This window comes from Helicoverpa zea, chromosome 30, assembly GCF_022581195.2.
Source record: "Helicoverpa zea isolate HzStark_Cry1AcR chromosome 30, ilHelZeax1.1, whole genome shotgun sequence".
Classification (NCBI taxonomy): Eukaryota; Metazoa; Arthropoda; class Insecta; order Lepidoptera; family Noctuidae; genus Helicoverpa; species Helicoverpa zea.
In genome coordinates, this window is record NC_061481.1 from 6,153,889 (window position 1) to 6,180,686 (window position 26,798).

General features: G+C 44.0%; 2 protein-coding genes across 2 annotated transcripts; one reads left to right on the forward strand and one right to left on the reverse strand.

The window, feature by feature from the left end:
* The first annotated feature begins 1,779 nt into the window (after positions 1-1,779).
* LOC124644590 lies at positions 1,780-3,033 on the forward strand. Its single transcript, XM_047184067.1, has one exon. It carries the CDS (start codon positions 2,124-2,126, stop codon positions 2,949-2,951), a length of 828 nt encoding a protein of 275 aa, XP_047040023.1. The 5' UTR covers positions 1,780-2,123; the 3' UTR covers positions 2,952-3,033.
* Positions 3,034-18,666: 15,633 nt separating this feature from the next.
* On the reverse strand, positions 18,667-19,331 carry LOC124644395. Its single transcript, XM_047183707.1, has one exon. The coding sequence runs from the start codon at positions 19,243-19,245 to the stop codon at positions 18,667-18,669; it is 579 nt and encodes a 192-aa protein (XP_047039663.1). The 5' UTR covers positions 19,246-19,331.
* Between the last annotated feature and the right edge of the window lie 7,467 nt (positions 19,332-26,798).

The window sequence follows — 26,798 nt, forward strand, 5'->3', positions numbered from 1 at the left end:
CCCGCTGTAAATTTATACCCCTAAGGAACTAAAACGAACTAAATTTATCTATATTTATATAATATATCTTCGAATGGTTTGTATTTAGTTTAGTTAGAAGTAAAATAGTGTAGTTAGAAGTAAAATAAAAATCTGAAAACGGCCAAGTGTGAATCACTTTCGAAAATAACGAATGTGTAACTTTGATCCACGAACATAATATATGATAACATGTCATGTCAGTCAGTTGGTAAATCTAGTCCATTTAGTTAATCTAGTTCATTTCTTTATTTGTAAGAAACATAGTGCATATTAAAAAATCTAAAAGATAGTATAAATGAGACATTCCTTTAACTAACTTCATCATAAGAAAAAAATAAAATAAACAACCTTACAAAAATAAATGAAATCCCACCCAAAACAAAAATGTGAAAGACTGCCAAGTTCGATAATATGGGAATGCTTCGCCTATAAAAGAAGTGAGATCTGAATAAGTACCAAGTTCCATACACATACCTCAGTTAAAAATAGTTACTTTTTATAGTTCGGCCATTCAGAGAATGCGTTCCTGACACGTCGCGATTGAACTGACGACGTAACTTTGCAATGGCGTTGCAGTTACGATAAAAATATTTTTGCTGGTTGTTTACCGTTTTAACAATTGAGGAGCATTAAAACAACATTATTATATCAATAATCAATGAATGTTATTACGTCGTCAGTTCAATCGCGACGTGTCAGGAACGCATTCTCTGAATGGCCGAACTATAATGATGTTACTTGGCAAGTTTTAATAGAAAATTAAATACTTGATTCATTGCGTTTAGTAGGTTTATAACAAGGTGTATGAAAACTTTCCAAGTAACATCATTAAAAAGTAACTATTTTTAACTGAGGTATGTGTATGGAACTTGGTACTTATTCAGATCTCACTTCTTTTATAGGCGAAGCATTCCCATATTATCGAACTTGGCAGTCTTTCACATTTTTGTTTTGGGTGGGATCTAGAAAATGGCATTGGTCCCAACGTTGGGGCGAGCATTGGTAGTTGGCTGTCTCGTATCGGTTTTATCAAAGGATCTGCGCGCCAACGTTAGCGATCTGTCCACACGTTGGCGCTTTGCTCAGTTCTGCTACAACACGCAGCGAGTGCGTACGTCGAGTAATAACGGCTTCCTCGTCCAGCAAATCGCTACCGGCATGGACAAATGAAAAAATTAAATACAATTTATCGAACTATATCAAGCACACCCCATAATATGGGACGCAACTCGAAAGGATCATAAAATATTTTTTTTATAATAATTCCGAGTTTCTCAGAGCAGTTTTGATTTCTGTATCGGACATCTTCACATTGGCCCTGACGGGACAGAACTAGTTTATTGGCCAACGTGTGTACGCCTCATCGAGTTTGTGGTCCAAAGTTGGAAAGAGCTTTGGTACGAACGTGTGAAGCCGGCCTTATAGCTAGTTAAATGCAGTGTGCCCAGTTCAATAATATTTCTACCATTATGTCAGATTTCGCCCATGTCGTTCGCAAGAAAATAAATACGCCCAATTCTTCCTGGCTTATGCGTCTTATGTCCTGACAAGGTACAATACCAAATCATCGATATCGATAATACGTTAAATTAAGAGCAATAGCGCAGTACGTCTACGTGATCTCAACAGCGCCAGGACCAGGACCGACAAAGTGCTTCCATATTGAAGAGAAATTCCCCTTTTAATGGGAAATTAGAAATTAGGGTCAAGAGGGGAAATACTATAAAAGGGGAAATAGAGTAGTTTAAGGAAATTGAATAGTATGTGAGGTACGCTTCGCTACACCACCCACAACATGGGATTGAAGACCGCTCGCGCCGAACGCGTTATATTTACGTTCGTGCTATCTCGCTCGCGCGCGCATCTGTCTCGTTTCTTTTAGGTACTCACAGAGTCTTATCAGAGCGTTCTTATTGGACAATCGCGCGACGCTCTCGCTTGAGCGTTAACACTACTTCGGCCCCTGTTATTTTAGACTTAAGCTCGTTCTGTATTTACAAAAGATACGATATACTATACTCTTCTACTTTACACCATCATTGCTGTTTTATTTATCAACTTTACCTGCATTGCTGCTACATTTTGGTGACCCCGAGAGAAAAATGATGGAACACAAGCAAGAAGTTAGCGAGCCTACAGAACTCGCTGTCGTCTCCGTGCAGTCGCGTCTCCTTCCCTTCTGGCGTGAATATCCTCGCATGTGGTTCATTCAATTCGAAGCCGTCGTCGAGCCGCAGAAGACCAGTGACGAAAACAAATATCGTTACGTCCTGGGCCAACTACAACCGACCGACCTTCAACATGTCACAGACATCGTGATCAAGCCGCCAGAAACTAAGAAGTACGAGGCCATCAAACAACGCCTTCTCTCCGTGTACGAGCAGTCCGAGGTGAAAAACTTTAAGAACCTCATCAGCGGATTGGAACTTGGCAACCAAAAACCGTCTCAGTTGCTACGACGTATGCGCGAACTCGGCGGCAACATGATCACCGAAGATGGCATCAAGATTGAGTGGATGAACCACCTTCCGCCGCAAATGCGAGTTGTGCTGTCTGTGAACACAGATTCATCACTCGATATGCTCGCGGCAATGGCAGACAAGATGATGGAATATTCCGAGTCGGCAAATATCGCAGCTGTCTCTTCATCTCAACCAGATTCTGCGGCAGTAAACCAGCAAATCATGTCCGCGCAGATACAAGTTCTCTCAAAACAACTCGAGAATCTGACACTCGAGATCTCCGAACTTCGTAGCCGTGGAAGACCAAACCATCGCCGTTATCAGCGTTCCCGCTCAAGATCAAAGTCCACTGCAAGGCATCAACACGATCCCAATCGAGTATGTTACTACCACTACCGATATGGAGATCAGGCAAGACGCTGCGTGTCACCGTGCGCTAGGCGAAATCAAAAGAAGTCGGAAAACTAGAAGAGGCACCGACCGTGGCGGACGTCGGTGTAACTACGACAAGTAACCGCCTATGTGTCTTCGATCGCAACACGAATCACCGTTTCCTTGTTGACACCGGTGCGGATATCTCCGTCCTAGCCGCCACCCCAATACATAAGAAGAAATGTTCGCCAACATCATACAAACTATACGCCGCGAACAGTTCACCAATCAATACCTACGGCGAGAAAGATCTACAAATCGACCTAGGCCTCAGAAGACGATTTCGCTGGTCATTTGTAGTCGCAGATGTCAAAACATCGATACTCGGAGCTGACTTCCTTCGCCACTTCAAACTCCTCGTCGACTTGCATCAAAAGAAGCTAATCGACAAGGTGACACAACTATCGATAAACGCCGTAGAAATCTCGTCGATGCAACAAGCCGTTTACGTACTTAGCAACAAGCAGACATATCAAGACATACTCAAGCAATATCCAGATCTACTGCGACCTATGTCCTTGAAAACGCCCGCTAAACACAACGTCGTGCATCACATCGAGACTACGGGACAACCTGTCTTCGCCCGTGCTCGCCCCCTGCCGCCCGACAAATACAAAGCGGCTAAGGACGAATTCGAACGCATGATGGAAATGGGCATATGTCAACCTTCCAACAGCCCGTGGGCCAGCCCACTCCATGTGGTAAAGAAGAAAGATGGCAGTCTACGAGTGTGCGGCGACTACAGACGTCTAAATTCAGTCACGCTACCAGATAAATACCCGATTCCGCGCATACAAGACTTCACCTATCAACTACACAATAAGAAGATCTTTTCAAAACTCGACATGAAAATGGCCTACTACAAAATACCAATAAACAAAGAAGACGCTCAGAAAACGGCAATCATCACACCCTTCGGGTTGTTTGAATTCACCTGCATGCCGTTTGGCCTACGTAACGCTAGTCAAACTTTCCAACGATTCATGCACGAGGTTCTGCGCGGCATCGAGGGATGTTTTTCATACATCGACGATATCTTGTTGTACTCAGATAACGAACAAGAACACAAGGAATTACTGCATCGAGTTCTTGACCGCTTGAACAAATACGGCGTATCACTCAACGTAAACAAATGTGAATTTGCACAGGCGAAAATCAATTTTCTCGGCTATGAAGTAACAGCGGACGGCATAAAACCAACCGAAGAACGGATAAAAGTCATATCCAGTTATCCTCAACCGAAAACTATCATCGAGCTTCGTCGTTTCCTGGGCATGCTGAACTTCTACAGAGATTGTTTACCAAATCAAGCCGACATGCAAAGTGAACTCAACAAATATCTGCACAATGGGAAAAAGAATGACAAAACGCCTATCACGTGGACGCCGGCCGCCGAACAAGCATTTCAAAAATGCCGCCAAAGCATACTGGAATGTGCAACACTATCGCACCCTATCGCCGGCACCCCACTCTGCATCATGACGGACGCTTCTGACCACGGCATTGGAGCGGTGCTACAACAACGTGACAACGCAGCCTGGAAACCGCTAGCATTCTTTTCCAAAACATTGAGTGCTACGCAATCACGATACAGCACGTATGATCGCGAACTACTAGCGATCTACGCGGCTGTGAAACATTTTCGAAGACTCATCGAAGGCTGTGACGTCACCGTCTACACTGATCACAAACCGCTGTCCTATGCGCTCTCAAGGCCGCAAAGTAGCAGCGACACTCAGCGACGTGAGCGACAACTCCACTTTATCAGTCAATTCGTCAAGAACATCGTGTACGTAAAGGGAGAAGAAAACTCAGTCGCTGACGCCTTATCTCGTATTGACGAAATACAATGCCCGTCAAACATCGACTACGACAAGTTATCACGTGATCAAGATCAAGACGATGAGCTGAAACAATTGAAGCTGCAGCCGAATTTAAAATTCATCTCAGTTACTTTGCCTGGCACGCAACGACCAATCACGTGCGAGATGTCAACGTCCACGCTTCGCCCATACTTACCACCGGCACATCGTTTTGCTGCATTCAAAGCGCAACATGATCTCTGCCACTCTGGTATCAAGGCGACTAGGAAGCAAGTGACATCGAAGTTCTTCTGGTCATCCATGAACAAAGACGTAACAACGTGGACAAGAAACTGCGTCGGCTGTCAGCGAGCAAAAGTACATCGTCACGTCGTCACGCCGCTAGGAAGTTTCCCGCCATCTCAACGCTTCGAACACATACATATCGATATAGTCGGCCCACTTCGACTATCTTACGATTATCGATATTGTGTTACGATCATGGACAGATTTACAAAGTGGCCAGAAGCTGTACCAGTGCGCGAAATAACAGCTGAGATCGTCGCAAAAGCGCTGTATGAAAACTGGATTGCGAGATTCGGCTGCCCACTACGTATATCAACCGATCAAGGCAGGCAGTTTGAATCGTCGTTGTTCAGCGCGCTAATGAAGAAACTCGGCATTACTCGCATACGTACAACTGCATACCATCCGCAGTCAAACGGTCAAATAGAGTGCTGGCATCGTACGCTAAAAGCTGCGTTAATGGCTAGAGGCGCAACTACCAACTGGAGTGACGAACTTCCCACCGTACTACTTGGCCTCCGAACAGCGCTGCGTGAAGACAACAACCTAAGTCCCGCGCTAATGACCTACGGTTCTACGCTACGTGTGCCATCGGATTTCTTCGCGCCGACTACTACAATTAACATGTCGGACGAAGATTACGTACGCTGCCTCACACAAACGATGACGTCACTCTCACCTTCGTGCACTACCGCGAGAACATCAGCCAGTCCCTTCATACATAAGGACCTCGGTACGTGCACACACGTCTTTGTGAGGAACGATACCGTTCGAGCGCCGCTGACACCACCCTACGATGGACCGTATCCTGTGCTACAGAGACACGAAAAATTCTTCAAGATACAGCTACCGAATCGAGAGACAGTTGTATCGCTGGATAGACTGAAACCGGCATACATCTGCAACGAAAATGATTCGCCAAACACTACGTGTCCTACGAGTACACCGAGCATCGTGGATCCTGTACCTTCACAGCAACCCTACGTCACCAGGACCGGCAGAGTATGCAAGCCAAACGTACGCTTCGCTAAGGGGGGGGTACTGTGAGGTACGCTTCGCTACACCACCCACAACATGGGATTGAAGACCGCTCGCGCCGAACGCGTTATATTTACGTTCGTGCTATCAAAGTCAAAGTCAAAGTCAAAGTCAAAATCATTTATTAAAATAGGCTAATACGATTAGCACTTTTTAACGTCAAAATTTTACAAGAATGACAGCACCCCCAAAACGCCCCCCTTTCACCACTTCCTAGTGTTATGGCTGGAAAGAAGAAGCGGTGAAGAACAAACTTCCCAGCAACACAGCTGTCTATTACAATTTAATTATTATTAATTTATTTTACAGTTATACAATTCAATTTTATTTATTATTAATTTAAAACACCGAATAATACAAAATAAAATAAAGCACTTTTGTTCCACTTCAGAGCTGCCATCTGCGTTTATCTGTGAAATAATCATTAACATTATAATATGCCTTTTTAACAAGAATTTCTTTAATTTTATTTTTAAAAGAACTGTCCGTTAATTCCAACAGATGAACCGGAATTCTGTTATAAATGCGTACACAAAGCCCCACAAATGAACCGTGTACCTTATGTAAACGATAATTAGGTGCGGTTAACTTGTGTTTATTTCTAGTATTAAAATGATGTACGTCGCTGTTTTTACTATATGAATATCTCGCTCGCGCGCGCATCTGTCTCGTTTCTTTTAGGTACTCACAGAGTCTTATCAGAGCGTTCTTATTGGACAATCGCGCGACGCTCTCGCTTGAGCGTTAACACTACTTCGGCCCCTGTTATTTTAGACTTAAGCTCGTTCTGTATTTACAAAAGATACGATATACTATACTCTTCTACTTTATACCATCATTGCTGTTTTATTTATCAACTTTACCTGCATTGCTGCAACAAGTACTTTCGGAAGTAATGAGGGTTATCGCGTATGATAAATGATGGCTCTAACTGCTACATGATTGGCGCATTTTCACATTATCTATCAATGACATGCCAAAAATATCCATTCGTGCAGCACTCGGACGGTCCTCAAAAATCACGCCGCGTTTTACCATCTAGCGGATTTTTCCACGTTTTATACCTATGTAAAATTCACGTACGTACACACGGCTGCACGACGTGCTACAAATTGCCCGGGAAATCTGACCACGCAACGCCATGCGTAATCCGCCCATGTTTCGATGACATTAAATTAAACAAAAAATATATAAATGCCAACAGTGTTGTTTCCGTACGTATTAAAGTATAAATCTATTTTTATTATTTGTAAAACAAAGGTAAAAGTAAAATGTTGATCTTAAAAATAAGTATAGTGCACTATATGTTCAGTCTATGGTGAGACGTACAAATATAAAACAATCCCTTAAAAAATAAATTACAGAATTAAAATTAAAACGGCAACGGCAAAATTAAAATTGCGTTAAAATTTCACTAATTATCTGAATCAGATTTGCGCGAATACCTGCATTTCAAAGTATATGTTTTACATTATTAATTGTGTATCATTGCGTTTAAAAGAAGTGTCTACACGTTGAGGGATAATTTATTTAAAAAAAAACGATAGTTGATTTTAGTAACGCTAAGTTCGGTTGTGCCACATCACTATTTAAGGATTGTGCAAACAACTGACAACACTAGTAATGTCAGTTTAGTTTACAATACAAGATTAAAAAACAGACTTTAAAAGGGGAAATCTTTGCCAAGATTAAAACAAAAAGAAGGGTAAATCTGAGTTGGCGTGTGGGAAAAGGAAATCGTTTTAGTGGAAACACTGCCCACGGCTGACTTCACTCCCCCCTCTTCCCCTCAACAATGGACGGTTCGGTCGGTTGTGGTCGGAGGTTGGAAAGTGGAAAAGATCCTTGTGACTGTTAGAATTTTACTTAATATCTTATCTACAATTTTCGATAGCAAATATTATATCAGCACACCTCAATCATGGGTAAGTTCTGCATTATTATTGCTCCTGTTGGCTTGACGCTCGCCTCCCGCCTGGCGTCCACGCCACGTGGCGTCGTTAGACTATACCATTCATTTTTATGAAATTGAATGCTTTTACGCAACCAAATATTTCTCATTGCATCCTGGGACCGTTGTGTACTCATATTGAACGCTGATTGCGACGTTATTTAGCGTTTTCTGCCTGTGAGATAACATAAGCTAGTGAGTGAGGCATGTGCATTGCGGCGCGCCGTGACCGCGCTCTCGCCGCTGCTGCTGCTGCGGGGAGCTTGCACGCGGCACGCTTGACTAGTGCACCGCTAACTGCGCACGTGTGTACGCTTACAGGGTTGTTGGGGGCGCGTGAGGGGTGTTCTGCCGCGTGCTCGCTGCCGGCGCAGAGAGCTGGCGGGCACACGCGTGCGAGTGCCGCGCCGAGCTGTGCGAGCGAGCTCCCGCTGAGTGACGTGGCGCGCGATGCGTTTCTGACGGTACGTCTCCTTGCCTTGCTTCTTATTAGACACTAGCAGTTTACCGTTGGATACCTGTATGGATGAACTTATAGCCTTTCATCATCATCATTCTCCGAGCCTTTTCCCAACTATGTTGGGGTCGGCTTCCAGTTTAACCGGATTCAGCTAAATACCAGTGCTTTACAAGAAGCGACTGCCTATCTGACCTCCTCAACCCAGTTACCCGGGCAACCCGATACCTCTTGGTGAGACTGGTGTCAGACTTACCAGCTTCTGACTACATGAACGACTGCCAAGGATATTCAATGACAGCCGGGACCTACAGTTTAACGTGCCATCCGAAACACAGTCATTGGTGTCTAAGATATACTTTTCTACGTTTCTATGTACTTTCTAAATATATCTTGGACACCAATGGCTGATGAAAAGGTGAAGGAAAACATCTTGAGGAAACTTAAACTATGTATTTCTAAAATCACCAACCCGCATTGAAAAGAAAAAAAAATAACTTTTACTATAAGTTTACTTTCAACTTATAATGACATTTCTTTAACATATTTGACACAATTTAAAAGTTTTAAAAGCTTGTTGCGAGATTTAAGTACTTGTATTTACTTTCTTAGTTTAAAATTACGAGTGGGTACTTAAATCTTGGCTTCCAGTCTAACCGGATTCAGCTGAGTACCAGAGTTTAACAAGGAGCGACTTTCTATCTGGCCTCTTCAACCCAGCTACCCGGGGAACCCAACACCCCTACATAAGACTGGTTGTCAGACTTACTGGCTTCTGACTACTCGCAACAACTGCCAAAGATGTTCAATGACAGTCGGGCCCTAGTATTTATTTGTTCTGTATAATCAAGATGTGTTATTTATGTTACCATGGCAACGCACATTACCAACGCCGCTCCGCCCCCTGCTGCTGACTGCTCCCGTGTGTCTCACTGCGAGTTATCTCACAGGGTTGTGCTGCCGCGCGCTGCCTGCAGGCGAGCACTGCCCTGCTGCCTCGCTCCGAGTGACGAGTGCCTCGCGCCCTGTGCCTCGCTCCGAGTGCCTCGCGCCCTGTGCCTGGCTCCGAGTGCCTCGCGCCCCGTGCCTCGCTCCGAGTGCCTCGAGCCCTGTGCCTCGCGCCGTGTCTTCGCCTCGCGTGTCTCGCGGCGTATTATGTATTTCCACCAGGATTTCTTCTTCCAGTGAGACGCTACATTACACTATTATAGCTAAGTGCTAAATGATTATTATTATATAACAAACTTGTTTTATGATGTTGCGGTTAAACAATATTGAGCACGTATGACAAAAACTTTACAAATGAGCTTATTATGTAGAAGGATTGATGTACCTAAACCTTTTGTATGTTTATCAACCTACATTGTTTAAATAATGATTGATTTGCTTATAACAAGTAATGAGGCAGGAGAAGTCGGACGGTAAGGCGACCAGCTCGTATGCGAGTATCTCAATTCTTACAGGAAACACTTTCACTTATGTTTGCAATACTCGCGGCCGTCCTGACAGTTGTCTACATCGGAGAGTTTTGTGTCACCGCTAATGTTGCACTTTGCGCATGATTTTTTCTTTTTAACAATTTTCAATCATTTGCCAGTCGTTAGGGGCTACCATTGTAATCGTTATAGGTTGTTGTGGCGCGGCTCCCGCTGGCCCCATTTTCGTGTCAACGGTTCTGTTACATGACGAACACGGGTAGACGCCTTCCTCCCGTCTCGAGAGAGACGGAGATTGAGCGTTCGGGCTTAAAGATTTAAGGGTCGCTACCTTCGGCTCCTGTAGAGGCCAGAGGCTCTACCATACGTTTCTTTGTATTGATCGAAAGCAACCAATTAAATCTCTTGGGGGCCAGTATCTTTCTTATCCCCTATGTTCCACGAAACCAAAAGCTAAACAGTTCGTTATTACTTAATACAGTACAATCGCACTGTCACAATCCTAACTACAAAGTGTCACTGTCACGGAAGCGTCACTGTCGCACTACACTACACTACAGATGGCGCTGTTAAAATGCTGCAAGTGGCGCCACTATCGCGTCCGGGCTAGGAGCTCCACCTCCGCTATACCTGCGGCGGCGCTGCGTCAGCATTGACCGTCATAGGGTGGGCGCGTCGCTTGTGCACACCCAACCCTATTTGCGTGCCAAAGGTCCTGTTACACAAACAACAAGGATACCCGCTTTCCCCCCGTCTCGAGGGAGACGGAGATCGAGCGTTCGGGCTTAAAGATTTAAGGGTCGCTACCTCCGGCTCCTGTGGGAGGCCGGAAGCTCGACCATACGTTTCCTTATATGAGTCAAAAGCAACCATTAATCTTGTCCTCCGCTTGCTTGCGGAAGAATGCGAGCTGCGCCTCCTCCATCGCTTTCCTGTACTTACTGCGGAGCATGCAACACTCCTCTCGTGCATCATCTGCCATTAGCCCCGGTCGTTTTTTGGCCTTCTGCCAATGTTTTCGTGCCCTGTTGTAGCCCCTGCGCATGGATTCCAGCGCAGGGTTCCACCATTCATACCCTCTTTCATTCCGATTCCCTACCGTACCAAGACAATCATTCGCAGTCCGCGCGATGACTCGCGTGAACTCCTCGCACACTAGGACGATAGGCCTCTCCCATTTCAACTTACCTATCCGAGACTGTACCGCACACTGGAATTGCTCCCAGTCCACGCCGCGGTCTCGGAATCTCGCAGGCTCTCCTGGTGAAGGCTGGCCCCGTGCGTGAGTGGGGGATGGCCGACGACGCGTTGGATCACCGAGCTCGAAGGTGATGAGCTGGTGGTCGCTCGAGCTGGCTCCCTCGTGGACTCGCCAGTTATCCACCCGGACGCCACGTGTGGACAGGGTGACGTCTATATTTGATTCCCCATTAACCGTGGCGAATGTCGGCGGCTGGTTGCCGACATTGTGGAGGATGAGGTCATGCGCCAGGATAAAATCCTCCATCGCCTCCCTTCGCCGGGTCGTCTCGCCACCCCTCCCGATGTAGTGCCGCTGCTCGCTGTGCCACAGCGGAGAGTGCGTGTTGGTGTCAGCGCCTACCAGGACTCGGCATCCTCTTAGTGTGTTTAGTACCCGCGCCAGATGTTCTAGATGCGGCGAGATATCTTCAGAGTACTGGAAGTAGGCGCTGACCATGTACATGGATAGACCTCCGATGAGGATGTGGCAGACGAGGCAGTGGGGGGTGCTTAGGTGTTGAAGCACCGCACACGTGGTTGTTCTGTCCGCCACGTAGATCCCCACTTTTGGGGCGGAGCATTCTGGTAGTGTAAGTGAAGGCGCTGAACTTCCACAGTAGGACTCCTGTGCCAGCACGATGTGCACACCCATGGCCTTTGCGATCACCGGCAGCTCTGTAGTCGCCAGGGCTGAGCCTTGCAGGTTCAGCTGCGCTATCTTAGCCATGGACGGTGGAGTAGCTGGTTCCGGCTATGGCGCGGGACTCCGCGCGAATGCGCGCCGGACAGTCCCTGGCTGCCGTTCTATGTGAGCTGGCTCCTGGGCGCCCAAACTTCTTGCAGGTAGCGCAGCTTACTGTGGCACTTTGGCACTCAGTCGCCTTGTGGCCGTCTTCACCACAGTTCCCGCACACCATGTTTTTAGCCCGGCAGTACTTTTCCGGGTGACCATACTGCTGGCACCGATTACAGCAGGTCACAGATACGTGGTCGGTGACCTCGACCACGTCCCATCCTATATAAAGTTTCCCCTTTGTGATTAATTTTTGGCGTAGCTCCTGCGACACCTGGCACACCCATCTGGTTCGATTACCGTGCCGGTTTTTTTTTATAGGAGCCGCAATTCCTTCTCAATTCTCTCCCGAGTCCACTCGGGCTCCTTCTGTAGGTTCTGCTCCTTGAAGTCGTCCAGGACCTCGTCTAAGGAGGTGTCCTTGTCGACACCCGTCAAAGCAATTAACGGCTGCCGTTCCGATGGCTCCGCCGTATGTAGCGTCGGCGGAACAGCCTTCCTTAGAGTATCCGCGGCGGCGGCGGAGGCAGTCTGGATGATGACTCCAGCATTGCCCACCTTACGAACCCCCGCGATTTGGAGGCCCAGCCGCCCAGGGTGCACTGCGTCCAGCAATGTGCGCCGAGTGTCGTCAGCCGTCTTGATGACGCCACGTTGATCCTCCGCCGGGTAGATGGCAACCGCTGGCCCAGGAGGGGGAACGGCGGGAAGCATCCAGCCCCCTCCAGTCAGAGCTCCTGCAAGGCGTCAAATTCTGCAGCCTTTTCTGCGCAGTAAAACGCCACCGCGATGCAAAGTGTCACTGTCACACTAATACCTAATAAACGTCACTGTGGCACTGATAGAGTGTTACTGTCACAAATGTTCCTCGCACTACACGCTAGGTGTCACTGTCGAGGGACTTGCCACAAGATAGTAAGAGAGGGGCCGATTTTCGACATCGACGAATACAAAAGCCGGAAAATAACTACACTAATACTACTACTTAGATGACGAGGCATTTGGCTATTTTAACGCCTATTCACTTGCCAGCGTCCTGAGTGACTACTTTCGTAATCATCATGGATTGTTGTGGCGGGACTCCCACTGTCCCCGTACCGCCACCAAGCGAAAGACATTGCGCCAGTGGGATCTTAAGGCGACATAGTCTAGATGTTACATAAAATAAACGGGTCAAGACTTATGGGAGCTTTCGACCATGTCATGGGCCCGGCGTCGCCCCTACACCACAGGAACCCGAACACTCGCTCCCCGCCCTACTCAATACGGGTGGTCATGCGGTTAAACCTCGTCCAGTTCATGTGAGAACCTCTTAGCACCAATGACGGGATGCCGGAGAAAACACCTTCATCCAGCCCGACCAAGCTCTTCAGTTCTTTATAAGAACCGAGGCTCCAAACGCCACGCCAGGAAATAGTGCATGACGTGGCACGGACGCTCTGTTTACAAGGCAAATCCAACAAGGCAGCCTTCTCAACAAGCTCATCATGATTCCCGTATTTACTACGTTTCTCACGATGAAGCTCATCGAGGGGCCGCTGCCCAGAGACCTGTGCATCCACTATCACGCCAACCCCATTCCTAGACGCAACAATGTCAGGCTTTCTCAGACCCAATGAGGTCCTGATATGAGGCTCCTTCAGCACGTTCCACCCTTTGTCCACCATGGCAGAGCTGACGACGTCCACAATGCAGTTATGGCGCTCTATACGTCCACCGTGCGTTCTGTGGCACTGCTGGATGGTATGTGCCGTCGTCTCCCTAACCATGCAACCTGCACGGCAGTTCAACTCCGACAGCATACCCTCCCTGCGCCCACGCGAGTTACGCACCCGAGACGGGAGCGCATTCACGTGGGTGTGCACGAACTGCACGAAACCACGGCCCGTATACTGCGTGCATCGCTCCCGCATCCACTTCGTGGACGCGGCCACACGTGGAGACTCCCTTAATTCGAAGCCATCCACCGATGCATTCACGCCAATACATCGCGGTCGTCCGCTTCCCAGACTTGGGGCTTTCCTTGCTGAATTTGAGGAACTGCCTATCGGCCCACCTCAGTTCCTTCTGGATCCTTTCGGATCTGGCGGCGGCTCTGGCCACTGACCACCGCGACGAGTTCAAGCGACCGAACCTCTTAATAATGAGATCCGGTATTCACGTCCTCAATGATAGGATCGCCAAGCCGCCGTCCTTGGTCCCTGCGTGGAAGTACCCAACAGGCACATCCTTCGGGAGCCTCAACCACTCCCTCACTGCACTCCGGTTCTGGACGTCGAGCAATTTCAACCTATCATCCGTAATGTTTCCCAGCACCAGACCATGCAGGAATCGGCTTGAGGAGTGCCTTTTTGATGTTGTTCAAGGCACTTTTGATGTCATGCTCTGACTTCACGCATCCAGACGCCCGGAAGTCAACACCGAGATAGCGCCATCGTTCCACGCAGGTCACCTGCCTCTACCATCGCTTCCCCACCTTAAAGGTGCGGTCTCCTAAGGTAATGCAACTTCTTGCGCTTCCCATCTGGCACCATCGACAAAACAGCGCTTTTCGCATGACTGACGAAGAGCCCCATCGTCCTGCCAGTGCTCCACACACTGTCTATGGACATCTGCATCCCAACCTTTGACCCCGCAAGCAGGAACAGGTCATCAGCATAAGCCAGAGCTGAAACACGCTCACACTCACATAACCGACTCCCAGCGGCAGGGATGCGAGAATAGCGTCCATCGCCATGTTAAAGAGCAGAGGCGACAACGGGTCTCCCTGGCGAACTCCCTGTCCGACTCTTGCAGGACCGCTGCGTATTCCATTCACATCTAAGACAGTCTCAGACGTGGTATACAACCTCGCAACGTGGTTGCAGAAACCATCCGACAGGCCACTTTCCCTCAGGACTTCTATAAGTGCCGTATGCGACACCGCAGCACTGTCACATGGCATGCCTTCAACTTCTTCCTGTAGTCTCCCAGCACAGCCGTATTCTCGAGTGTGCCGTCGGCGCGGATAAATCCGCGTTGTCGTGCATCAGGAGGGCAGCATGCCTCCAGCCTGCGCGCCAATACCGAGTGCATGTGCCTGTGCATCGGCCGATACTCCCCAGGGCAAGCAGGCACCTCAGTCTTGGGCACGAAGACTGTTCGTCAGCCCCTAAGTCTTTCAGGGACCTCACTAGCCGTCATCCACGCATTAAATATTTCCGTCTGAGTTGCAGACGGAACTCTATTCCAGGCCCCTGGGAGAATACCGTCAGGGCCCGGAGCCGACGCATTGTCGACACGGCATGCCTTCACCTCTTCCGAGGTGAACGGCACCCACAGCTGCGAAAAGTCGCGGGCTCCCCCGTACTGTTCTATTCGCTTTAAAGCAAGTAGAACCTCCGGTGTGGGTCCGGGGGCATCCGACACAGCCTCCGGTCGCCAATAAGCTTCCAGTTCCGCGAGACTATGTCTTACCCCCCGGCTATGGCCATCAATGACCTCCGCAGCTGCTCTTGGTCTGCAGGTCTTATAGAGTTCCTGCACCCTCGCGTACTCTATTCTGCGCTGCTTGCGTGCAGATAACCGTGCTGATGCAGCTTGTGCCATCGCCGCACTATGGGAAAGCCCCATACAAGGCCGTCTCAAAACCGTTTCACCTGAAAGTCATTGTTATGGAGTAAAACTAATTAATTAATTTAGTCTTATAAATAAGCTTTCTTTTCTATATTTTTTAAATTATTTTTTGCTAACCATAATGTATAAAAAAAAGGCATCAAAGCTAACCCATGTTCAATGATGTGATTTTGGCACAATACATTACTACAATTCAACGCCACATTACTCGAAAGTTTTTGATATAAATGTATAAGTATTATACATTTTTGAAATGCTTATAATCTCCTCATAACGTTTCGTAAATAATATTATGTATAATAAATAAATAAATAAAAATTAACCAATGTAGTTTAAGATGGTATAATTTTCGGGTTACTTTTTTTTTTAATGAGACTTACCCGGTTGCCGCTGTTTGCCGATGTCGAGATATTTGTTGTATTACGATCTTTATACATTAGTTTACACAAGGAGAAAAAAAAAAGTTGCGCATACTTGCGCCTTTTCTGACACGGTGCCAAAACATATCGCGAGATAAAAAAAATATTTTTTTCCAATATGTTTTTACTTCTCACATAATCATCTGTTATCTATTGTGTCAAATTGATAAAATGGTCATTACAGTGATGAGTATTATTAATAGTTATTTGTGGTTTTGATATTGTTTTGACCACCTTGTATGATAAAATATGGTCACTTTATCTATTAGGGTCAAGTTAAAAACAGGTTGGTTATGGGAAGAATGCAAATATTAGTTTCTTATCTTTTTGCACATAGCACTATTTAATTGGCCTATAAAAGAAAGGCGAACCCTGAAACATCCACAGTTGTTCGTCAGAAATTCAGTTGCTTTTAAAAAGCAGTTCAAACCTATTTTCAAATATTCACAGAAGTTATCTGATTTGAAAATAATGGGTGAATTTGTTTGTAGTAAACGAGAGTTGTGCAATTTGTTGATAAATGGGAATAATATAGAAGACTACTTGCATGAAAATTTCAATTTGTCACCAGACGATATGGCTACTGTGATCTCCTACATTCAAAGAAACTTGGTGTCTTAATGTAACGAACGCTGGAGAAATGCATCCCGGAAAAGAGAACGCTTTGAAAGTAAGAACGTCGACTGGTTAAATGGTGAATTTCGTGTTCCACTGGAGTGTCGAGTCACAGTTAATGACCCTAATACATCTGGAAGCAGTGCAGGTGGCAGACCATCGAAACCATACGAAGCATCTTCAGAAAAAACAAAGAAACGAAAAAACATGCAATTAATACAAGAGTACGGATTGGAGTGTGTGCTCAATGCATAATACTCAGGAGTTGCGGTCTATGGGTGAGACCGAGGAGGCCACTATTGTTAATATTATACGAACTGCGCCAAAAAATGATAAGAAAAAGTTTCTTAAATTCATAACTGAGAACCCTGAAGACGTTACACCTTTTACAAAGGAAGAAGCACTACGGACATTTATTGACTTAGACCTTAACAAAGAACAGTATGGGAAACTTCGAATTTGTTTGGCGGACAAAAACTGCTCAGTGTTTCCTTCTTATCCAACTTTAGCCGAAGCGAAGAAGATGTGTTACCCACCAGATTCGAGCATAACCATTACTAACATAAGTGCAAAAGTCAATCTGCAGGACTTATTGGATCATACTGTAGCACGTATATTACTAATTGGTTCAGTTTACAAAAACGGTTTAAGACAGTTGAAACTATTCTGCAAATGGGGTTGTGACGGGTCATCAGGGCAAAGTGAATACAAGCAAGTTTTGCCCGAAGAAAGCGATTTCATATCAGATGCGAACCTTTTTATTGCTTCACTTGTACCCATTAAACTCATAGATGTGACAACTAATATCGTTATTTGGAAAAATGAAGCTTGCTCATCCGTAAGATATTGCCGACCTATATTAATAGAATTTGCCAAAGAAACTCCTGAAAAAACCGCGTCTGTTGTGGCTGATATCAAAAATCAAATTAAAAACCTGTCCCTTTCCATGATAAATAAGAATGGTGAAGTAATTGAAATTACTCAAGACCTATTTTTAACCATGATTGATGGTAAAGTAGCACAAGTTTTAACTGAAACTCCTTCGAGCGCTTCTTGTACAATTTGTGGTGCTACTCCTCGGCAAATGAATAACTTAGAGGCAGTTAGGACACGATATGTGAATGAAAGTTCATTTCAATATGGACTGTCAACACTACACGCTTGGATTAGAAGCATGGAGATGATTTTACACATTTCCTATAACTTGTCTTTCCAAAAGTGGTCAGCCACTACACCAGAAAATAAAAAAAACAAAGACGAAAAGAAAAAAGTGGTACAAAAGCGGTTTAGGGAGGAAATGGGACTGCATATCGATAAACCTCGACAAGGCACTGGAAATAGTAATGATGGAAACACAGCTCGGAGATTTTTTCAGAATTACTCTTGCTCTGCAAACATTACAGGTGTAGACGTAGAACTTATAAAACGAATGTACATTATACTACAAACTATGTCATCTGGAATGGCTATTGATTCAAAAAAGTTCGGTGAATACGCATATAGTACCGCCCAACTGTACGTAAATATTTATAATTGGTATTATATGCCTTCCTCCGTACATAAAATACTTATTCACGGAGAAAAAATCATTGAGTACTATGCTATTTTACCTATCGGACAATTGTCCGAAGACGCTCAAGAATCCCGCAACAAGGATTACAAAAAGTTTAGACTTCATCATTCTAGAAAGTGTTCAAGAGCGGCTACCAATACAGACGTTTTCCATACCTTATTGTACACTTCTGATCCATATATATCAAGTTTGAGAAATACCTCAGAAACAATATCGAAAGAACTTTTCGATGAAGCCAAGTCCCTTCTTGCTGTCAACAAAAATCTGTAGGAGCTTGTTGAATTTTGTATATTATTGTTTTCTCGTTAGACACTGTTTATACAATGATATTTAATTCTATTTAATGTAAGTAAATTACAAAAATAAAATATATTTTTTCTTATAAATGCATGTATTTTTTTAAGTTTTATTTTTTAAATAAATTAATAAACATAATTTTTTAAATTATTATTTTTTTATTAAACCTTGTACTTTCAAGTATATGTGTGCAAAATTACAGATCATTTAGTTTTGAAATAACTGAGATACGGAGTTTTGAGACGAAACATACGCGATTTTCCCATAGTGCGCCGGTGTCCTTCCTTTATGCTTTCGCTGCGACTTCCCTCTCCTCCCCCCCACACCCCTTGCCTTCCTTGCTTCCGCCTCCCCAAGGAGGTCTTCCACAATTCCAGCATGGTCTGGTGCACTGGAGAACGTCATAGGGTCTTGCAGGGTCGCAGAAGTAGGACCGTCTTCAGAAGCGTCTCCCCTTCCGGAAGGCCGCTCCGGCATCGTGCCTTCGGCAGCCCTGTTACTGGGGGTGCCCCTTATCGGCGATTCCGCCGCCCCTTGTGGTACCTGAGAAGAAGCCATCTCGGTTATGTACGCTTGTACTCGACTCTTATATGACTCCTTCCTCCGGTACCCTTTTATGGCCTCGAGGGAGCGCCCCAAAGAAGGCAACTCCCTCATAAGCGCATTGTTCATGGCGCTGCCTCCAACACTAGCCAGACGCGCCTCCGTCCGGGCTAGGAGCTCCACCTCCTCCTCGGCCCACCTCCGCTTTACCTGCGGCGGCGCTGCGTCAGCATTGACCGTCATAGGGTGGCGCGCCGCTTGTGCACACCCAACCCTATTTTCGTGCCAAAGGTCTAGGATACCCGCTTTCCCCCCGTCTCGAGGGAGACGGAGATCGAGCGCTCGGGCTTAAAGATTTAAGGGTCGCTACCTCCGGCTCCTGTGGGAGGCCGGAGGCTCGACCATACATTTCTCTATACGTATCGAAAGCAACCATAAATCTTTTAGGGGGGAGGCTGCTAACCTCCCCCCCAAGTTCGTCCACAACTATCTTATGTCCCCACCGTATGAGCTGCTGGACTTGAGGAACTCTTCGAGAACCTCCAGAGGGACCCCCGGGTATCTCAACCTGGGCAACCTGATCTTCACCCCAAGGGGTGTTGCGCACCATTCGCTAGATCGAAAATCCTGGCCTATTGATTGAAGGCCGGAGACTCGACTATACATTTCCTTTGGAAACATACATTCATGTTCACTTTCCATGGTCATGTTGAACAACAAATGCGACAACGGATCTCGGTGGCGAGCTCCCTGTCAAACGCAGGCCGGCTACAGGCTCCACTCGCGTCCACTACAGTGTCAGACGTGGCGTACAGACTCGCCACGCAAGTACGACAGTGCATCGTGAGACACCCTGTCTACTGTGACACATTCGGTGTACTGTACGAAGCGGGTTTAAGGTCGGTGTTACAGGCGTCATCGTTGCCGATAGCTATGTGGAACTTGTTTCTGCCTATTTTTAATGCAGTCAGGATATTTCGTTTTAATATTGAATGATTGACTTCACGTGTATTGCAAATGAAAGTGATTGTAATGATATTGTAATGCAATTTTAGATTTGCTATTTATGCTTTACCGTATCGGATTTCTCTGTCCTCTGATGTGATATAGGCAAATGACCATGGTTGGTGACATAGGCACTAGGTAACAAAGTGTCATTGATTGCAACAATTGGTTTAACTTAATGTGAATTGCTGTTACATTATATGTTTACTTCTTTAATACACACATACTGCTGTCTCTTTCTTTGACAAGATAATAAATGATAGCAATAGATTTAATGAAGCTTTAATTTTAATGGACCTTTGAGCAACTGACGGCTTGGAAGACTTACAGCTATATACAAACTTAAAAATAGAAAGAAGTCATAGACGTAGTTTTCATTGGTATTGTTTAACGTATCTGTAGGTATTATTTTACCTATTAGCCAAACTAATTTTGTAGTTATATACAGCAAATCTAAACATGTGTTGCTCGGCATTTATAAAAGTGTGTTTTTCTAGTGTTTCAATGTATGTATGTAAAATTCCTGCATTCTTTGTTTTGTCCTAATTATCACAAAAGATTTGATCTTGAATTATATTGTAGTGGTTTTAAACAGTAAATGAATCTAAGCATTGGCAGATTATTCAGTAATAGAATGTAACTGAATTTTAACCATATGTCGATATCCTTATTACATTTATAGCTTTACATTATTAAGAACAAAGTGTGTTTGTATCTGATATTGTTTTGTTAAATATGTTTTAGCGATATGTGTGAATAATGTCAAAAATAAAGCTACGTAATTTGCATTGTATTCTACGAATAGTGTGCATGTCTGTAACTTATTTGCACAAGAGAAAATGTGTAATTTCAGGTGAAACAATAACTGTAGATACATAGTTGGTGTGCCTTGTAATAAATAAATAAATCTATTCGTCAATCGATGTAAATGGAGTGTATTATTTTATTTGTGTGCCCAACCATTCTCAAACTGCGGTCACATTTATTATGACAAATCTAGACACACGGCAGTGTGTCCGCCAAGTTCGAGCAAAAAAAAAGAGACACACCGGCCGTGGGTTATATTACACGAACCATTTCGGGCCAAATTCGACCCCCCTGTAACTCAAAATCTATTTTATTTACGCATATCAAATTTCTAGTATCTGTTGAGACCCCCTCACTTATCTAAAATACAAAATTTCATTAATATACCTATTGTAGGTCTTGAGATATTGACGTCAGAAAATCGCTATTTTAACTATACACTCACTGAATGACTGATTCACTGACTAACTCATCAAAAACTTAGACCATTTCCAATGGTCGTATTGACTTGAAATTTGGCATGGAGGTAGGTCTTTATGTCAAGGTAAAGGAAAAAATCTGAAAATGGCCAAGTGTGAGTCGGTTTCAAAATAATGAAGGTGTTTTATACCCGGTGTAAAGGAGATGGCCAAATTTTCATAGTAAAAAAACCCAGAATCGACAGCAACGAAATGGGTACCAATGGGTTCATTATGATAGACCTTTGATGGTGCCAAAAATTCTAGCCTGAAATCCATGGGGTATAGGAGCTATATCATATTTTCGCAAACATAGGTTATGTTGATTTTAGAGATTATTTACATAAAGGACCATAAAAATAAACTATATTAACATTATACATGCCAATAGTAATATCAACATAGTTACAGAGTTTGCCTGGTTATTAAAAGGTCTTGAGTTTGACCCCCACCCATTGCACTATTCACATGAACCACTCCAGATACGATTAAGTACCGACCTTACCTACTTGAAGAGGTTTCCCTATTATATGTAGGTAACATTCTGAACTGGCAAAGGTAAATAAAAAAAATTTTATTTTTTTTTTATTTTTAGCTTTTTAGTCACTATTCGCATTAGTGAAAAGTTCTTCTCAATACGAATAATATAAGCCCAAACACGAGGTAGTTGATATTTACCATTGCCGAGTTCCCTTAACCTTCTCTCTTCTCCATCATCAGGTCAGCTCTAAACCTTCACTCTTGTATAATGCTAACAGACACACACCTGAGTGTAAAGTTTTTACCCTATGCACAACTTCTAATGAACAGCAATCAGAAAAGTTAAGCTTTTTATGTACTAAAATCGTCATCGAAAAAACCTTGTAAAAAGAGAACCCCATGGTTTTTAGATGATATGAAATACTTTTTGGAATCTACACATTATACTGAATCCAACCATACATACGAAGTTTCTGTCGACTCTGGGTTTTTTTTTGGCCATCTCCTTTATACCCCTAAGGAACTAAAACGAACTAAAATCTATATTTATATAATATACCTTCGAATGGTACAAAGGTTTGTATTTAGTCAAAGTAAAGTAAAAATCTGAAAACGGCAAAGTGTGAATCACTTTCGAAAATAACGAATGTGTAACTTTGATCCACGAACATAATAAATGATAACGTCATGTCAGTCAGTTGGTAAATCTAGTCCATTTAGTTAATCTAGTTCATTTCTTTGTAAGAAGCATAGTGCATATTTAAAAATCTAAAAGATAGTATAAATGAACCATTTCCTTAACTAACTTAATCATAAGAAAAAAATAAAATAAACAACCTTACAAAAATAAATGAAATCCCACCCAAAACAAAAATGTGAAAGACTGCCAAGTTCGATAATATGGGAATGCTTCGCCTATAAAAGAAGTGAGATCTGAATAAGTACCAAGTTCCATACACATACCTCAGTTAAAAATAGTTACTTTTTAATGATGTTACTTGGCAAGTTTTAATAGAAAATTAAATACTTGATTCATTGCGTTTAGTAGGTTTATAACAAGGTGTATGAAAACTTTCCAAGTAACATCATTAAAAAGTAACTATTTTTAACTGAGGTATGTGTATGGAACTTGGTACTTATTCAGATCTCACTTCTTTTATAGGCGAAGCATTCCCATATTATCGAACTTGGCAGTCTTTCACATTTTTGTTTTGGGTGGGTGAGTAGTTACAGTAACGACCCACCTTTAGGCAGTTGTCCCACCAAAGACGAGAAAACTACTAACTATCGGCTATTTTCTCGCTCAAGAAACGTACAATAGATATACTTTCCGTGTGAATAAAAGAGATGCATATACAAATAGTTGATCGCTGACTGTTCACACTGCCGGCGAGCACTCGCTTCACTAGTTTGTCGCTGAGCGACAAAATCTATGGAAGATAACACTCGCTCGGCGACACTCGCCAAGCGTTTAGAACTCACGCCGAGAGAGCAACCAGTGGTCATTTCTCTACAGTGCGTATCTAGCGAGCGAGTGATGCGAGTACTCGCCCGCCTCACTCGCGCACTCGCTTATAGCCGAGCTACACAAATATCGGAACTACGCACTCGCTCCCCGCGTCTCGCTAACTCGTTTCTAGTTCTAGCTCTACTCGTTACTCGTTAATCGTTGCCGGTGAGACAAGTGCCTTAAGGTACTTACGTTTTGAATTCTTACTGCTGACTGCATCTACGGACCGCACATGCCGCGACTGCATGAAGTCGGTCGCAGCAATCTACAGGTGTTATATGAAACCTTTTTGGATCGAAGCGGCTTACTGCCGTATCTTTAGAGTACCCTGGACACTGCAGACTAAACAGTCGTCCATTCCAAATAAACAGTACGCACAGGCCGTACAGCGCCAGGCCGCTATGTGGCGCCATCTAGGTAATAGCAACCTAAATAGTTCGATTTATTATTAGCTTCCGCCCGCGGATTCACCTGAGACAGGTACGACACACCCGATATACATTAGACCCAAACTTGGCAAAGCCTGTATCTAAGGGTGCTTACATAACGAAACAGGTTGCCGGTACAGACAAACCTGTACGGGTAGGTACCGATCAGTGCAGGTATAATATTTCAATACAATCCTATTGACTCACTTATAAAGAAACAGGTTAGGTACCTGTTTCTTTAGAATATTATACCTGCACTGATCGGTACCTACCCGTACAGGTTTGTCTGTACCGGCAACCTGTTTCTTTATGTAAGCATCCTAAGGCTCTAATTTAGAGGGTTTACCAATACAATTGACCAAAAATACAAGTTTGAGAGGAATTTAGCGAATGTACTTAAAATCAATTAATGTGATGATGATGATTTGATCATGAATGTCAACCATTTTGTTATTGTTACAGAAATAATGAACGCTTTAGAGAGCAACATGCGTCTGAAGATTCTGCTGCTGCCGAAGGGTCCCGCCGGTAAGAACTGCTACTGCTCATGTGACAGCAAGACGCCGCCCGCCATCATTCCTCTGTCGGAACTGCCGCCACAACCTACCGCTTAGATACTGCATTCACTGCACCCTTTCAATATTCTATCTGTTGTTTTCCTTGCTAGAGATGGGAATTTTACATTGACTTGTTAAATTCCTTTCTGTAGTAAGCAAATCAAAAGAAAGATATACATTGGCAACAGGCGAAGTACAATAGATGCGGCGCTTGTGTCTATGCCATTGCTTAGTTATTACAAGCAGTAAGTGAATAGTTCCAGAATATTCCGCTAGACTTCTATACTAATATTATAAAGAGGAAAACTTTGTTTGGTTGTAATGAATAGGCTCAAAAACTACTGGACCGTTTTTTAAAATTATTTCACCATTCGAAAGCTACATTATCCACGAGTAACATAGGCTATATTTTATCCCGGTGCGGGCAGTAGTTACCACGGGACGCGGGTGAAACCGCGGGAAAACGGCTAGTCTATACTAATATTATAAAGCTGAAGAGTTTGTTTGTTTGAACGCGATAATCTCAGGAACTACTGGTCCGATTTGAACAATTCTTTCGGTGTTAGATAGCCCACTTATCGAGGAAGGCTATAGGCTACTTTTTATCCGGGTTCGTGCAGAGGTTCCCACGGGATGCGGGTGAAACCGCTGGCAGAAGCTAGTATTCAATAAAACTTATTACGAACCATCCATTTAAGATTGCAGATAGAATTTTGCCAAATTCTAATCTTTAATCGAAAAACATCTGTTACTGCAATCGGCATCAGCTGATATTTTGAGAATAGTATCTGTTCAGACTTCATGGTCATATCCTCATTCCTATCTTTTTTATTCTTCCTGCCATGACGGGTTTCGCTTTTGTTTTCACTTCTCTTTGGGAAAGTCAAAAAATTGGTATCGCCCGCGGTTCGTCGCGCGATAAAAATAAGAAAAACCCATGAAAAGCCTCGCTAGAAGTGCTGTCTGTTAGTGCCTCGATCACCCGGACTCGTGAAAAGACAATACGAAACAAGTGCAGAGAAAGTGTCCCGCTGGCCGGCCGGCATTCGAGTGCCCCGTCGTTGGCAGACTGCCTTCCTGTCCACTTCCCTGTTTCTCAGGTAAGTTTGTCTTTTTCACTCATATTGAGGGTCACGGGGTTTCAACGGGGACTTCAACGGAGTTTGCAGTAACGCCAGCAATTTCTCCAGCGAGGCTCATCCAGTATCAATTAAAACTCAAATGCAGAAAAGAACACTTATTGTTATTACTCAGTATATTAATTAAGCGGACTTTTATACCTCACTAATGTTTTGAATGTTACTATGAATAAATTTTCTAATCTAAGTTAAATATTGATTACTTTTTTACACACTTTTACCTACTGTGTAAACCATTATAAGAATTATATTTTGTGAAATAAAACTATATATTACTGGCATTTACAACTTTTATTTTAAAACCTACAATCCTACTTACAGTTAGGTTTTATTTGTAAAAGATAATTATACAAAGCAGAGTGGAATCTGGTGAAAACAAATAAATTAAGTACATCCACAGATATTACAATACTGGGAATCATTGTTACAATAATTAATAGCTGGGACATTATACATATATATTTTGCTAATAAATCTATCTCTATCTTTATAGGCACACATTTAAAACGTTCCCTAGACTGCACAACATAATTTCGTAATATTACAATATTCTAGCACAATTAACGCTAAAACTATAAAATACAATTTACAACACAATATATGCGCATTTATATTGACCATCTCGAGAGCGCGAATTTAAAAACAAATTCAATATTGCAAACAGCGCCATCTATTGACAAACAGCAGTAGTATATTATTTCACCAATAAGTGGTGGAAGGGTGGGCGTTTTTGGGGCTGTCTCTGTCTCTGAGTGATTACTGGGAAGAAGTGGCGCAACAAACTCCCCAGCAAGCCAGCAACACATGTCTTTCTTATAAAATTCATGTAATGTTCATGATGAACAGTTCATCTAATGGACCATTTGGTTCTTCATTGTCGCAGAGGATCTCCCGGCAGCGGTAGGTCGCTGTATGTGACATGCATGCTACGTGTCAGGGCGTTAGACTGTCTCCGCGCTGAAACTAAGTACGTCGACCTGATCCAGTCCTCCAGTAGAATGGTCTGCTTCTGAAATGAGAAAAATATTAATTATTCATCTACGGGTAAGTCAGAAGCAAGTAAGTCTGACAGCATTCTAACCAACGGGAATTGGGTTTACTGGGTAACTGGGTTGAGGTCAGATAGGCAGTCGGTCCTTGTGAAACACTGGTATTCAGCTGCATCCGGTTAGACTGAAAGTGACCCCAACATAGTTGGGAAAAGGCTCGGGAGATTATGACGCGGGTGAAAATAAGACTAGTGGATACAGAAAGCATGCTAGTAATATGGATAGCAGTGGTGTACTCGCCTGGAATGTTAGCAGATCACGCGTCCAACTGTGAGGAACCATCAGGCAAGCCGCTACGTATTGCGAGCGATGTCACGGTCTACTACTATTCTACTGCATCTATCTGAAGCTATACATATTCTT

Excerpts from the sequence above, each read along its gene's own strand:
- LOC124644590 (XM_047184067.1), top strand. The coding sequence starts at position 2,124 with ATGATGGAACACAAGCAAGAAGTTAGCGAGCCTACAGAACTCGCTGTC.
- LOC124644395 (XM_047183707.1), bottom strand. The coding sequence starts at position 19,245 with ATGACGGTCAATGCTGACGCAGCGCCGCCGCAGGTAAAGCGGAGGTGG.